Below are 14007 nucleotides of genomic sequence, written 5' to 3'. Positions count from 1 at the left end.
CCACTACTTTTTGTCTTGTCAAAAGTTGTCAAAAATTGTCAAAAGTTTCAAAAGTTGGCCCGTTTGGGGGATTTATATTATATATATATATATATATATATATATATATATATTATTATATTATGTAACTTATCATAACACACACACACCACCACACACACACGCTGACACACACACACACACCGACACACACACACTGAATTATTATGTTTATATTACCGATATTATCCCGATATTACCGATATTATCGATATTATCAATATTATCCCGATATATTGACGAGAATAAGGTGGATACGTGTGAAAATATCCCCCTCTCAAAAAAAACAATATTATCGATGAAATATCGCCGATAATATCAATATTTAAGACCATGGTTTGATCCTACTTCTTTGACCATCTGTGTATGGGGAGACAATCAAGACAAATGTTGATCCAACACAAACCCAAAAATTTAGGGTAAATATGAAAAGAGAGATTAACATAAATTACACCTCCTGATTTCTCTATCGTACACTTCTTCAGCAAAATAATTTTCACACTCTGCTTTTGATCGACTCAATTTTTTATTGAAGTGCTTAATAACAAATTAAGATGTTGAATAATAGCTTCCATGAAAACTGGAATTTATATTTTCATTTCAGTGGGAAAGGAAATTACAATTTTGCTTGCATTGTCAAAAAGAAAATTATTTTTACACCCCCCCACCCATGAAAAAACAAAACGACCAAAGAAAAAAAATTCTTAAAAAAAAAAAAAAAAAAAACCAAAATCACCATAAATATTCACTTGCTGAATCTTGCATGTTGATAATGATGAGGATGATGATGATGATGATTATTACCACCAAATTGAATCACCAACAATCGCTAATTAAGCCGATGCTGAAGAAGAAGAAGCAGAAGAATTCTTTGCTGCTGACGAAACCGACGTCGTTTGGTTGCGACAGAACTGGAAGCTACTCTCGTCCATTCTCTCCACCACGTAATGTCCCATCGTCTCCGTCACCTCCACCAAATTCTCCCGACACAAAAATTCGTTCCCAGCAACCATCACCTCCGTCCCACCAAAGTCATGTACAAACACGTGCGTCTTCCCGTTCCCGCCCTTCTTGCTCCTCGCCAGCACCCCCGACGTGAATATGGACATCACTCTCCCTGGCGCGTCCGGCCACCCGCTGCTGGGCCCGTCCACCAAGATCACGTCCCATTCGACCTCGTACACGTGGTTCGGCAGGTCGTTGATCCCCAGCTTGCATTCGGAGAAAAGCAGGTTCTGCACCGGCCGGCACTCGTTGCGTATTTGCTCTTTTGCCACGGCGATCAGCTCCTCCGTTTCCTTCAGCTTCGTCGTGTACTGCACGTCGTAGGCATCGATTTCAGGGTGCTTCTCCTCCATGTAGGCGGCGTAGTACCTGTTCTCGTCGATGTAGACGGTGCGACCATTGTTGTTTAGGGCTTTCCAGAGTAGGGTTTCATGGGTGAGTCCGAAAATGAGGAAGTTACATGGGGTGGAGCATTTTCGGAGCGCGTCAGAGATGGGTTTGATGTCTGCGTACGACATTTTGAACGTGTCGTTGGATTTTGATGCGTAGTGGAGGAGGGTGTTGATGACCGTGGTGGGCAGCTGTGGAGCGGCGTTGTTAGTGGCAGTTATTGTTGGGGCGGGGATTGTGGTTGTTGTAGTAGTGCTGGTGGATGAGTACGCGTATAAGCCGCTTGTGTAGACGATTGTGAGGAGGAAGGCGAGTGTGAATAGTGACATGAAGGCCAGAAGCCATAGGCGGTTAGAGCTTCCTTGCTTTTGGATGTAAGGGTGGAGAAGGATCAGCTTTGTATTGATATTGTTCTTCATTTTTTGGGAATTTTTCTTTGATTTCTTCACTGATCACAGAAAGAGAAAGAAAGGTTGATTATCAATTGGAATTTGTGCTGCAATTGATCATCTGAGGCTCTTTCTCTAACTCTCCCTCGCTCTTCTAAACCAAGTAATTTCTGAGGAGAATATTGGAGAGGGAATGATTTTTAAAGAATGTGTAGAAAAAGCAAGCAGAAAATTGAAGCAATGTAGGATGAAGGAATTGAGCGCGACCTTACAATCACCCTCTTAGCATTCCAGAAATCAAATTACAAAAAAATTAGAATAAAAATGATTTGTTTATTGTTGTTTTAGAGATGTTTAACTCTTGTTTAGTTGGTGGTTTATTTGCATCTAATATTTTGAATTATTTTATGTGTTTTTGTCATGTTTGTATGTATTTTAGTGTGCTGTAAACTGATATTATATTCTGTGGGAGGTGGGAGGTGGGAGGTGGGAGGAGAAAGGAAAACAATGGGGAGTTGGTGGGTATAGGTTTTTTTATTGACCCCGTAACTAATTACAAGCTTGAAGTCGCTTTTACTTGTACAATTTAGCTTCACTTCTCAAGTAACCTCTTTAAATATGCAACCTTTCTCAAATAATTAGCTGCCTTTGAAGATGACAACATTCCTGATTCAGCCTGTTCCATTCTTAATGATCAATAAATCAAACATGTTTTATAATTAGAAATGTTTTCTAATTATGTTCTACCAAATACATGAGTGAGACTTGGGAACTCATTATGAATATGACAATATAAATCTTTTTTAGTATTGTTTTTACTTGTTTTGTTTTGCATTGATACTGATTGTTGAACAGTCTCATATTGGTCATCTAAAAAAAAAATCACAACTTATATCAAATGATTCCATTTCTAATTACGTCGAGTCTGTTTGCATAAAAGCCCCGTAACTATTGTCTGCATGAGTGATTAAGTGAGGACAATATCAATGCTATTAATAATGGGTTGCAACTCGTCTCTCTGAAACTACAACACCAATCACCAAATTGGTTGTTACGAATAATACTTTCATCCTTCGTGGAAAGACTTTCTTCTTTCCTCTCTAACGTCATAATTTAAACTATTCATTCTCTATATCACCATCTAAAGAGTATCTTTAGAAAACAATCATTCGATTACAATTTAGTCATCTATATGTGTCGAACAAATTAACAATTATAAATAAAAGAGAATGAATAATTCCAATTATCCTTATTCAAACTCATTATGAATAAAACATGTTTTATTAAAATATGTGATATTATATTCTAATTATGTTCTACCAAATAAATGAGTGAGACTGGGGAACTCATTATGAAATATAATATAATCTTCTTTTAAAATAATGATTTCACTTGCTTTGTTTTGCATTTGATAGTTGATACCAATTGCCAAAGGTGTTTTTATGTTATTTAAGTACTGTACTACCTAGTTGTGGCAGGAGTCTTCTCTATCAATGTATACATTGGCAATGATTGTTAGACAGAATTATATTGAAATTGTTAGACTGAATTTTGTTGTAGTATATATTGATTCCTGGTATTCTTAGACAAAACCATTTAAACAAAAAATCAACATAATTAAGTTCCTAATACACATATTATGTGCTTAGCTTGTACCATCAGCAATAAAATGTTTCCTTCAAGCCTTGAAGAGGGTGACTATGACACAAAACAGTACGAACATTACAGAGAAAGTAACAATAAATCAAAAGATAACTTTAGGAATACCCTTAATTTGTGTGTGCGTGTATATATATATATCTAAAACCAACTCCAATTTCTATATAGAATACGATTATTGCAAGAACCAAGAGGATTATATATTTGCCTATCGTAAACAATACCCAGAAACTGGTCCATTCATCTGCCCTTTTAGAATTGCAATCTTCCACCCTGTAAGGAACTTCAGCTTAATGTTTTTTTCCTGTAATTTGATAAAGGATAATGAAATCTTAATAGTAGGATTAGGTTATCTTGAAGTTTTTAAGCTTTCTCAGGATGAAGCTTTCTTGATGTGTTTAAGATGGTTGATCCTAATTAGGCTGCATTGTTAGAAAAGATTAGCTGACATCAAGGCATGCATATATTAAAGGAAATAGAGGCCATATTTTAAATTGTGTTCAAGGTATATAAGATAAAGTAGTCATAAAGGAAAGTTACCCCTTCTCATTCTAAACCATTTTTGTGGGGATTAGAAGCAATAAGTTTCCTTCATGACTATTTCACCTTATAACTTCAACTTGAAAATAATTTGGAAGTTGTAATTTTTTTTTCCCTTTAATATGCCTTGAACCTAGCGAGTTATCTTATTCATGTTAGAAGAGTTTGCAAGTTAGCAAAATGAGATTTTATTAGGGCATTTACGTATAACAGTTTTGCAATAGGATAAGAATTAAAATTTCTTCCCTTTTATATAGGGTTTATGGTTCATTACTTTTCCTTTTTGTTACACAATAGTAATCTACACTACGGGAGAAAATGCTTAAATTTGGGATGCAGTAGATTCAAGAGAAAGATCGGCCTAACGGTTGGGTTTGTTGGCTTCAATTTGAGCGAAATAGAGAGTCCCACATCAACTAGTGAAAGGAGCATCTAGTAGTTTATAAGGAATGGTACCACATGTAGAAACTATCAGAGAGACAGGCCAAAGACCTACTTCCAATAACATCAATATTGTCCTCAATATTTTAACATTCCCCCTCATGAGATCCACAAATCGACAACCACTTGGAGCCAAGGGGACTCACCCTACACACGGGGCCAAGGGACCCACCATCATCGCTTGGGGCCAATGAGACCCACCCATCAAGTGGCAGTACGGGCCCACTCCCTGACTTTGATACCATGTGGAAATTATCGGAGAGACGAGCAAAATGCCCACTTCCAACGCGCAGATATTGTTACCATGTTAATTACCTGGACCTGCACAATCCGTCAAGTGTGAGATTTTATCACAAAAAGCCTCAATATTAGTTGGAGTAGGTTATGATATTTAAGCTCTTTTCTCATAGATACGGTCGATGTATGATATTTTAACACTACACACACACACACATTACTGAGACTTTTTTATAAAACCCCCATACCCGTTGCTCTAGGGTGGCTAAAGTGGGGAGAATGTTGGCAATATTGACTCCATGTGTGTGGAACCCGTTGGTGTGTTTCCGCACAACAATTGGTTTCAAAGCCCAAACAACGCTTAGGATTGGTAACTCTCATGATCGATGAAGTTGAAGAGCTCATTCGGAATTTGGTGCATGTGGTCAAGATAGAGCTTTATCTGAATTTGGATCGTGACAGTATGCTTGGTGACTCTCACGATTGTTGAAGTTGAAGAGCTCATTTGGAAGTTGAAGAGCTCATTTGGAATTTGGAGCTCTAGTTGAATTTGGATTGTGACAATCCAATTTGGAGATGGCTAATGCCAGGCAGAGTTTGTTGGGTTTCTTAGCTTAGATTTGAGCCAAATTGAGAGTCCCACATCGGCTAGTGAAAGGAGCATCTAGTCCTTTATAAGGAATGGTACCACACACATATTACCGAGGCTTTTTGGTAAAACCTCATAATTGTTGCTTCCGAGTGGCTAAAATGGGGGGAGTATTGGCAATACCGACTTCGTGTATGTGGGACCTGTTGGTGGCAAACCACCACTTGTCTTATTGTTTGTCCAAAATTGACTCTTTATAAATGCAACTTATGTAACTCAATAAGAAAATTGTAGTTTTGGGAAGATATCCTTTTGCTTATGTACCCATTTGGACAATTTGGAGTCTTCCTCTTTTTTTTGTCAATAGAAGAATTCGAGTTTGAAATTAACTTGTAATTCTTCTTTTCGTTCTTGGATTTGTTAACAATCCAAATCAATCAAGATGTTTTTTGACTCCATCTCTTAGAGCATCTTCAAAAAAGATACCAAATTTTAAACATCAAAATGATATTTGATGGCTTATGTGAAAATTTGACATTTTGCCCCCCCCCCCCCCCCAACAAAAAAAACAACAAAAATATGTTAAGTAATAAATGTCATTTAATAATTTTTTTTTTTTTATCTTTTTGTGGAGTCTAATGATTAAGACAACCAATTAAATATTTAAAAAACATAACAACATTTATTATATATTATATTAATCTACTAAAATATCATTTAATAAATTTGACACTCAAATTTGACAGCAAAAGGTTTTTCTTTCAAATGACTCAACGCCACCTAAGAAATTGAAGACTCAGTTGGAGAGAGTTTGCTACCATATTTTACTGTTGTATGTCTACACTGCAGTTTTGACATCTCATTTGGAGATGTCAAATTTTGAACATAAAATTTAAATTTTGACAGCTTTTGTGGCACTTTGACATATTTTAAAGTTTTGTTTTCCAACCGATATGTCAAATTAAATTATTATTTTATTATTTTATAAAATAAATTATTAAACTAATTAAAATTTAATAAATGACATTTAAAGTTTAATCAGTAATCTGTTCACCTTCCTTATTTGAAAAGAAGAAAAAAGTAGAATAATTGCATCGGTCAACTCAACATTAATTATAATAAATGATTAAACTAATTAAAATTTAATCAAATACATTTAATAATTAATAAATAAAAAAAACATTTGAAGCTACTGTCAAATTTGACAGCAACCTCCTTTGTTGCCAATCCATGTCATCGCCACATGGAATTTGACACTTCAGTTGGAGAATATTAGTGTGGTCTTTTTTTACTGTTATAGCTAATGTGTACATTTTGGCATCTTTTGGAGATGCTCTTACACTATGTTTGGATGAAGGAAATAAACTTAGAATTTGGATAAAAATCAGAATTTATAAATTTACATGCACCAATTCTCTTGTTTGGATTTATAAACATAGAAATTTAGAATTTCCATGTGAAATAAAAAACTTGGAATTTGGGGCCTCAAATTCCCAAATTTAAATTCTATGTAAATATGTGTCATTTCTCAATTTCTATGATTGAGAGTTTAAAATTAACAAATTTCATTCTCAATTTCATTGTTCTTTTAGATTAACCAAACAAGAAAATTCACAAATTCTAAAAAATAAAATCCCGTCATTTTAAAATTCCTTAGCAATCTTAAATTTCTTCATCCAAACATAGTATTAGTGTGTTTAATTGTATGGACAACTTTAAATTAGCATTTAATTAATTAACTTGATGACTACCTATCCAATATATATATATATATATAAATGAGACCCACGGCGCGGAGCTAATGAATTCCTGGTGGGCTCATGCAGGGCTCTTCTCTGTTTTCTGTTTCAAATTCTTTGCGTTGCATATGTTATGTTCGTGCAATGTTCTAGATTATTTCATTCAAGTGAACAAAAAAGTCAAGGTTAATTTATAAGCCTAGCAAATTATTATTATTATTTTATGTGGTGTCCTCTCTTAATCGAAATCCTACATCTGCCACTACTTGCATGGGTGTCTATCTTTGACAAGGAGAGCTTTTGTTCATGACTCGTGTAATCGATGATCTCGTTAAGGTAAAAGAAGAGAAGAAAGTAAAAAAAAAATCATTAGCTTTTGCTGAATTTGAAATGCGGCGATGGAAAAAGAGAGCACAACAAACCCATCCTTTTTGACAAGGATCTATATATATAGGACACATTATAAGCCCATGCGATACATATGAGGGAGATGAATGCATCTTTTATCTTTCCAAAAAAAAGAAAAAAAAAGAAAACGGGAAGATGCTAATTATGTTTTAGTTAGATTGATCGCGAGAGAGAGAGAGAGAGAGAGAGCCCTTGAGGATTTTGACTTGGAAGTTTGAACTATGAATCACGGAACTTGAAATTGTGGTGGTTTTTATTTGCCCCGACACAAAGAGGCTACTTTTGATTGCGTAATTGGTATTCAATATGCTCAAATGTGGAAGCCGGCCTGGGCGTGTTATTTCGCTCTTCTAACGGCTCTATGGTGACCGGCAAGTCTGCTGTTTGTTTATATAAGTCGGCCCTTGAATCCGAGGCGAGGGCGGCTATTCTTGCCGTTCATGCTGCCATTGATAATGATATCCAAGATGTGGTTTTCGAATCTGATTCACGAGAGCTCATAAATGGTATAAATGGCGACTTTAGAAGAGGAAGATGGCTTTTTATACCCTTTGTTTTTTTTATCCAAATTAGGAACCTCAGACATCGGTTCCATTCCATTGGTTGGAGATGGGTCCCCTTCAAGCAAATTCTGCAGCAGATTGGGTTGCATCTCATTGTACAAGAAGGATGTGTATGAAAGTTTGGGTCATTCGACCCCCATTCTCTCTAGTTCACATTCTTTCAAAAGACGGGCTTCCTTGTCCTCCCCAATTTCCCCGCAATCAGCTGAGGTTGGGTTGTGTTTCAAATTAGACTTTAGCTTTGCTTATCACGCTCTGTCCCCTGCCCTATCTTGGCCATGTCGGGGGTCATATTATATTTGGTCATCCCCGTTACTATTTAGCTCTGCTGGTTTTTATGTTTTCTTTCTAGTTGTTGTTAGACTCAATACGTTCATGTAATATTAAAACACCATTGTACTAACCATGTGAAGACATCCTTCAATGCACAGCAAGCACTGGAACAGTAGCGAGCACACCAAGGGACCTAGAACTCGAGGCAAGCCTTATGCACACTCACCACGACTGTATTACTCGAACCTATGGAGAGTTCTCTAAGTACATGTTTTGGTGGTGTATGCAGGGACATTCCCTTGGTATTTATACTAATACAACCCTAGTACACATTCCCATAATCATGCATTAGAATTCCTTATTGTACAAGGATACAATCTACCAAATCTCAGTCCTAATAGGATAGTATCAAGAGCCCTTATTCTCCAATTATAACTAGATTACATACTTTACTTGGAGTCCAAGTTATAGCTTATAACTAAACCCTAATCGTATAATCGTACTTACATTCCACATCAATCCTTATTAACTATATTGACCTATTAACCATTGGATTAGAGTCTAACATCCAACATTCTCCCACCAGGTCAAATAGTTAATTCAAGAAAGAACTTTAATGAATATGTAAGCATGATTCTTTATTGGCCAATGGATTCGGTTAAGCTATAAAGCTTCTTGCATGCTTCTATCAAGCAAAGGGTACTTACTCAGAACTATCGGAGACTATGAACTATCGGAGGCTACTTACTCAACAAGCGTCATATGAGTGTCAATGTAATCAACCTTGATTTCTCCAAACTTCACCTTCTTCCTTGTCAATGCATATTTGGTGTTCAAGTACTTAGTTCCAAGAAACCTCTTATTATTCTTAGAATAAAAGACAACAGCTTTATTATCACACCAAATTTGAACTGGCTTTGCTATGGAATCCATAATCTCGAGACTGTTAATAAAATTTCTTAGCCATATAGCTTGTGAAGTAGCTTCATAACAAGCTACAAACTCGGCTTGCATGGTAGAAGTGCCAATAGTATATTGTTTCACACTCTTCCATGACATTGGCCCATTTGCCAACGTGAATATATAACCTGAAGTTGACTTAACTGATCAAGGCAGCCTGCAAAATCTGAGTCACTATAGCCTGCTAGTTCGAGTCTTGAATCTTTTTTGTGTACTAGCTGGTACTTTTTAGTTCTTTGCAGGTATTTTAAAACTTTCTTGGCAGCTATCCAATGTGCATTACGATGATTAGACTGAAACCTTCCCAGTATGCTAATGGTAGATGTAATATCAGGTCTAGTACATACCTATTCATACATGAGACTCCCAACTAAAGAAGCAAAAGGCTTGCTAGCCATTTCTTTTCTTTCAAACTCAGCCTTGGGGTACTGATCCTTACTAAGCTTCTCTCCCTTTGTCATTGGAACATCATAGCCATTTCAGTCTTCCATATTGAACCTTTTAAGTACTTTTTCAATATATGCTTTCTGTGATAAACCAAGTAGCCATTTTCTTCAATCCCTTGTGATCTGAATCCTAAGAACAAAAATGTCTCTCCCATATCTTTCATTTCAAAGTGTTTTGACATAAATCTCTTGGTGTCACTCAGCAAATGCAATACTGCATGCTAATAATATGTCATCTATGTAAAGAATGAGAAAAATAAAACAATTTCTATTCCTTTTTATGCAAACACATTCATCACTAGGGCTTTCTTCGAAACCATATGATGAAACAACCTCATCAAACTTCAGATACCACTGTCTCGACGCCTATTTCAATCCATAAATGGACTTGTTAAGTTTATAGACCAAACTCTCTCTCTTCTTGAATGAAACCCTCTGGTTGCTTCATATAGATATCTTCTTCAAGATTTCCATTCAAGAATGCAGTCTTAATGTCCATTTGATGCAGAAATAAATCGAAATGAGCCACTAGTGCCATGATCACTCTAAAAGAGTCTTTTGTAGAGACTGGGGTGTTGAGTATAACCTTTTGCTATAAGTCTAGCTTTGTATCTTTCAATATCACGCTTTGAGTCTATCTTGGTCTTGTAAACCCACTTGCAGCCTATTGGTTTACATCCTTATGCAAGCTCAACTAACTTCTAAGCTTTATTTTTATCTAAGGAATCCAACTCTGATTGCATAACTCCTTGCCAATGTGTATTATTTAGACTATCAATTGTTGTCTTGAAGTTTAATGGATCTTCTTCTTGACTATTAAACTCAGCTTTTTGCAGATACACAAGGAAGTTATATGAGATTACAGGTTTTCTTGCACAAGTGGATCTTCTGGTTTCCATTTGCACAGATTCAATGTGCTTTTCTTGAATAACTAGTGTGTTGTTTAACTACACAAGTTCTTCTGCAACCATTTCTTCTTGTTGAGCAGCCTGTATTGGTTCTTCAATTTGTTCATTTACATTAGGCACTGGAATTGGCGCAACAACTTCATCTATCATAGCATCACCTAGGTTTTCATTTTACAGTGTTGTGGTCTCTTCATTCCAGTTAAGATTATTTCCCCATTGATCACCATTAACTTCTTCAATGAACTTGGCTCTTCTAGTTTCAATGAACCTCGAGGTGTGATTGGGGCAATAAAACCTATAACCCTTAGTTCTTTCTGGATACCCTACAAAGAAGCATGTGATTGCTCTAGGGTCTGGCTTCTTCTCCATTGGATTGTATGATCTTACTTCTATTATGTAGCCCCAAATTCTCAGGTGATTTAGCACTAGTTTTCTGTTAGTCCACAATTCAAAGGGTGTCTTGGGAGCTGACTTGCTAGGGACCCTATGCAACAAGTAATTTGCAGTTTTGATTGCTTCTCCCCAAAGAAAAGTAGGTAGCTTCGAATTACTCATCATGTTTTTTTACCAATTATAACCAAATTATATACTTTACTTGGAGTCCAAGTTATAGCTTATAACTAAACCTTAATCATACTTACATTCCGCATCAATCCTTATTAACTATATTGACCTATTAGCCGTTGGATTAGAGTTTAACATCCAACAATTGTATGTTGTACCCTTTGGTTCTTGGGCCGTGTCCCTAAGGAAATGTCCTTTGTCCAAAGAAAAAAAAATATGCTCAAATGCGTGATCATTTGTTAATAAATAAAATGTTCAAAGTTTGTTAAAATATAGAGTGTTGTTAGAGATGAAATTTAAACTGAGTAAAATAGTTTTTTTTTTTTTTTTTTTAACACTGTTCACTTGCTAGTTTAACAAAAATTAGAGTTTCTTTTGGATATACTCCAAGTCCAGCATCTTTATAATGGAAGGTGCTACATATATCAAACTTGTACATCAAATGATGTGGCACATTCTACACCAAATGAATTTTTACTCCATTTATTAATCAAACCCTAACTTGAATTAAAATAAAATTTTGATTAGTGCCACATCATTTGATGTACAAATTTGATATACTTAACATTATTTTTTAAAAGGATAGCTTTATTGCATAAAGCTCAACGAGAATACATATCTTGGTGAAGAACATCCCTAATAACATCTAGAAGTTCCTCAAACCAAACTATGAAATCACCATTAAATAAACTTAACTTGGCGAAGTGATGAGCTACACCATTACAATTATAAGAGACATATGAGATTGTACACCCACGAAATTGGACACCAACTCTTTAATATTAGTCGCGATAAAACCGAGAGTTGACCAGTCAATTGCATTTCCATTATAAGCAGCCACGACGACAAGTCAATCTATTTCCACCTGTACCTTCACACAAACCCTTTTTGCAAGTCAAAGCCTTACTCTGACAGCGATGAGCTCCACCTGCTTCAAAGATGTGCTACCTTGGAACCTCCATGCTCCAGCCACCCTAAAGCACCCTTCATCGCTGCAAATCACCCCTAGCACCCGTAACTAAATCCTTCACTCTGGCAGCACCATCCACATTCAATCTGAACCATCTATCACTTGGAGCCACCCACCGTTGTTACTTGGGTAGTTTAACATGATTAGGTTGAAGGTTGGCCGTTTGAAATTCTTGGAATCAACAGAAAGTTCGTTGAACAACACTAGAGGATTAGTCATGCAACCTGCCTAAACAAAATGGTTTCTTTTGGTCTACAATGCCCACAAAAGCATCAAGACTGCATCAAAATTCACCATTTTATTCTCCAACAAGCTAGTCAAACAATCCTTGATGGGTTTGTCGAAATTCAAATCAACACACAACCCCAAAGGAACAGCGAACCACATTGCATGGGAGAAGCTACAATCCCGCAAACTATGATTAATTGTTTTCCTAGGAGCATCGCAGTGTGGACATGAAGTTTTAATTCTCACATTTTTTTATTCAGGTTAGTTCTCGTCGGAAAATTGTCATAAGAAATCCTCTAACCACAAACCTTGACCTTTGGTGGCATACGAGCCCTTCAAATAGCCTACCACAACCCGTGATAAGCACCACCCTTACTCGTAGATGACGAAGTCGTTATCGCTGTTGGTGCACAGCTCATTCTCGTTACCTTATAGGCGTTTTTAACTAAAAACAAACCCTTGTTATCATAATGCCACATCAAACGATCAGAAGGCATTTGAAAACATAATTCCCATCACCAACAGCTCAATCCTCCAGCACCGAGTTTCCTGCACTATCATGTTCTTAACTGTAAGAACCCCGAGTAAAGAAGAAGATGGTGTAAGGATCTTGAAGGTCCGTGGTCTAGGAATCCAATGATATCTCCATATAGAAACATAATTCCCATCACCAATAGCCCATCGTAAACCATTCTCCAAAACAAAATGAGCCTTTAAAACACTATTCCAAGCGTATAACGCCATAGGTCAATCATCGGCATCCCTAAACGAGCAATTCGAAAAATATTTTGCCTTCAACACACGAGCAACTAAAGACCCTGGTTGTTGCAGAATGTGCCACCCTTGCTTCACGAAGAGGGCTAGGTTGAACATGTAGAGATCATGAAACTCTAACCCACCCTCGTTCTTCAGTTTACACATTTTCTCCCAAGATATCCAATGAATTTTCTGAGCTTCGATATCACTAGTCCACTAAAACCTTGCCATTAGTTGTTGGAGTTCCTCACAGAAAGACTTTGGAAGTAAAAAACTTTGCAGGGCATAAGCCAGTAAAGCTTGGGTCACAACCTTAATGAGTAACTCCCGCCCTGCACTACTCAAAAGCTTGCCCTGCAACCCATTTAGTCTCTTAGTAACCCTCTTTTTAATGAAGTAGAAGGTCTGCTTTTTATCCGCAAATAAAAGATGGTGCAAGTTCGGTACTTAATACACACATGATAAGTTCCTACACTTAAACATGGATATGTCAGAATCGCCGGCTAATCCTCATACGCCGCAGAGTAATTCAGCTATCTAAGGCCTAGAAGGGCGAAAAACAGAAGGGTAAGTGGGCAAAAACAAAAATTTATAAAATCCATTTATTTTCTGAACATATTAACCCCTCGTCGTAAAACATGTATAGTTTCCAAAAAATCATATTACGTATAGGTATGAAATCAAATGCAAATCAACAGTAAATCCAGAAGTATGCCACATCACAATATCTCAACAGTAATATAAATAAAATTAGGTGTTCAATCAATCTTTACTAGCACACAAGTTGGAGTCGCCTAATGCGACCTGTACGACTGAATTAATGCTCATAAATCTATGCTAGCACATGAGTCGAAGTTACCTAATGTAACTTGTATGATAGGACTGGGTGTAATCATAATATAT

The 14007-nt window shown here is 36.5% G+C and overlaps 1 protein-coding gene across 1 annotated transcript; it reads right to left on the bottom strand.

The window, feature by feature from the left end:
* Positions 1 to 758: 758 nt before the first annotated feature.
* LOC137712686 (protein IRX15-LIKE-like) lies at positions 759 to 2012 on the bottom strand. Its single transcript, XM_068451854.1, has one exon. The coding sequence runs from the start codon at positions 1851 to 1853 to the stop codon at positions 873 to 875; it is 981 nt and encodes a 326-aa protein (XP_068307955.1). The 5' UTR covers positions 1854 to 2012; the 3' UTR covers positions 759 to 872.
* Between the last annotated feature and the right edge of the window lie 11995 nt (positions 2013 to 14007).

Source organism: Pyrus communis, chromosome 1, assembly GCF_963583255.1.
Source record: "Pyrus communis chromosome 1, drPyrComm1.1, whole genome shotgun sequence".
Taxonomy (NCBI): domain Eukaryota; kingdom Viridiplantae; phylum Streptophyta; class Magnoliopsida; order Rosales; family Rosaceae; genus Pyrus; species Pyrus communis.
Note: the sequence above shows the minus strand (reverse complement) of the source record. Positions and strands in the feature narration are given on the sequence as shown.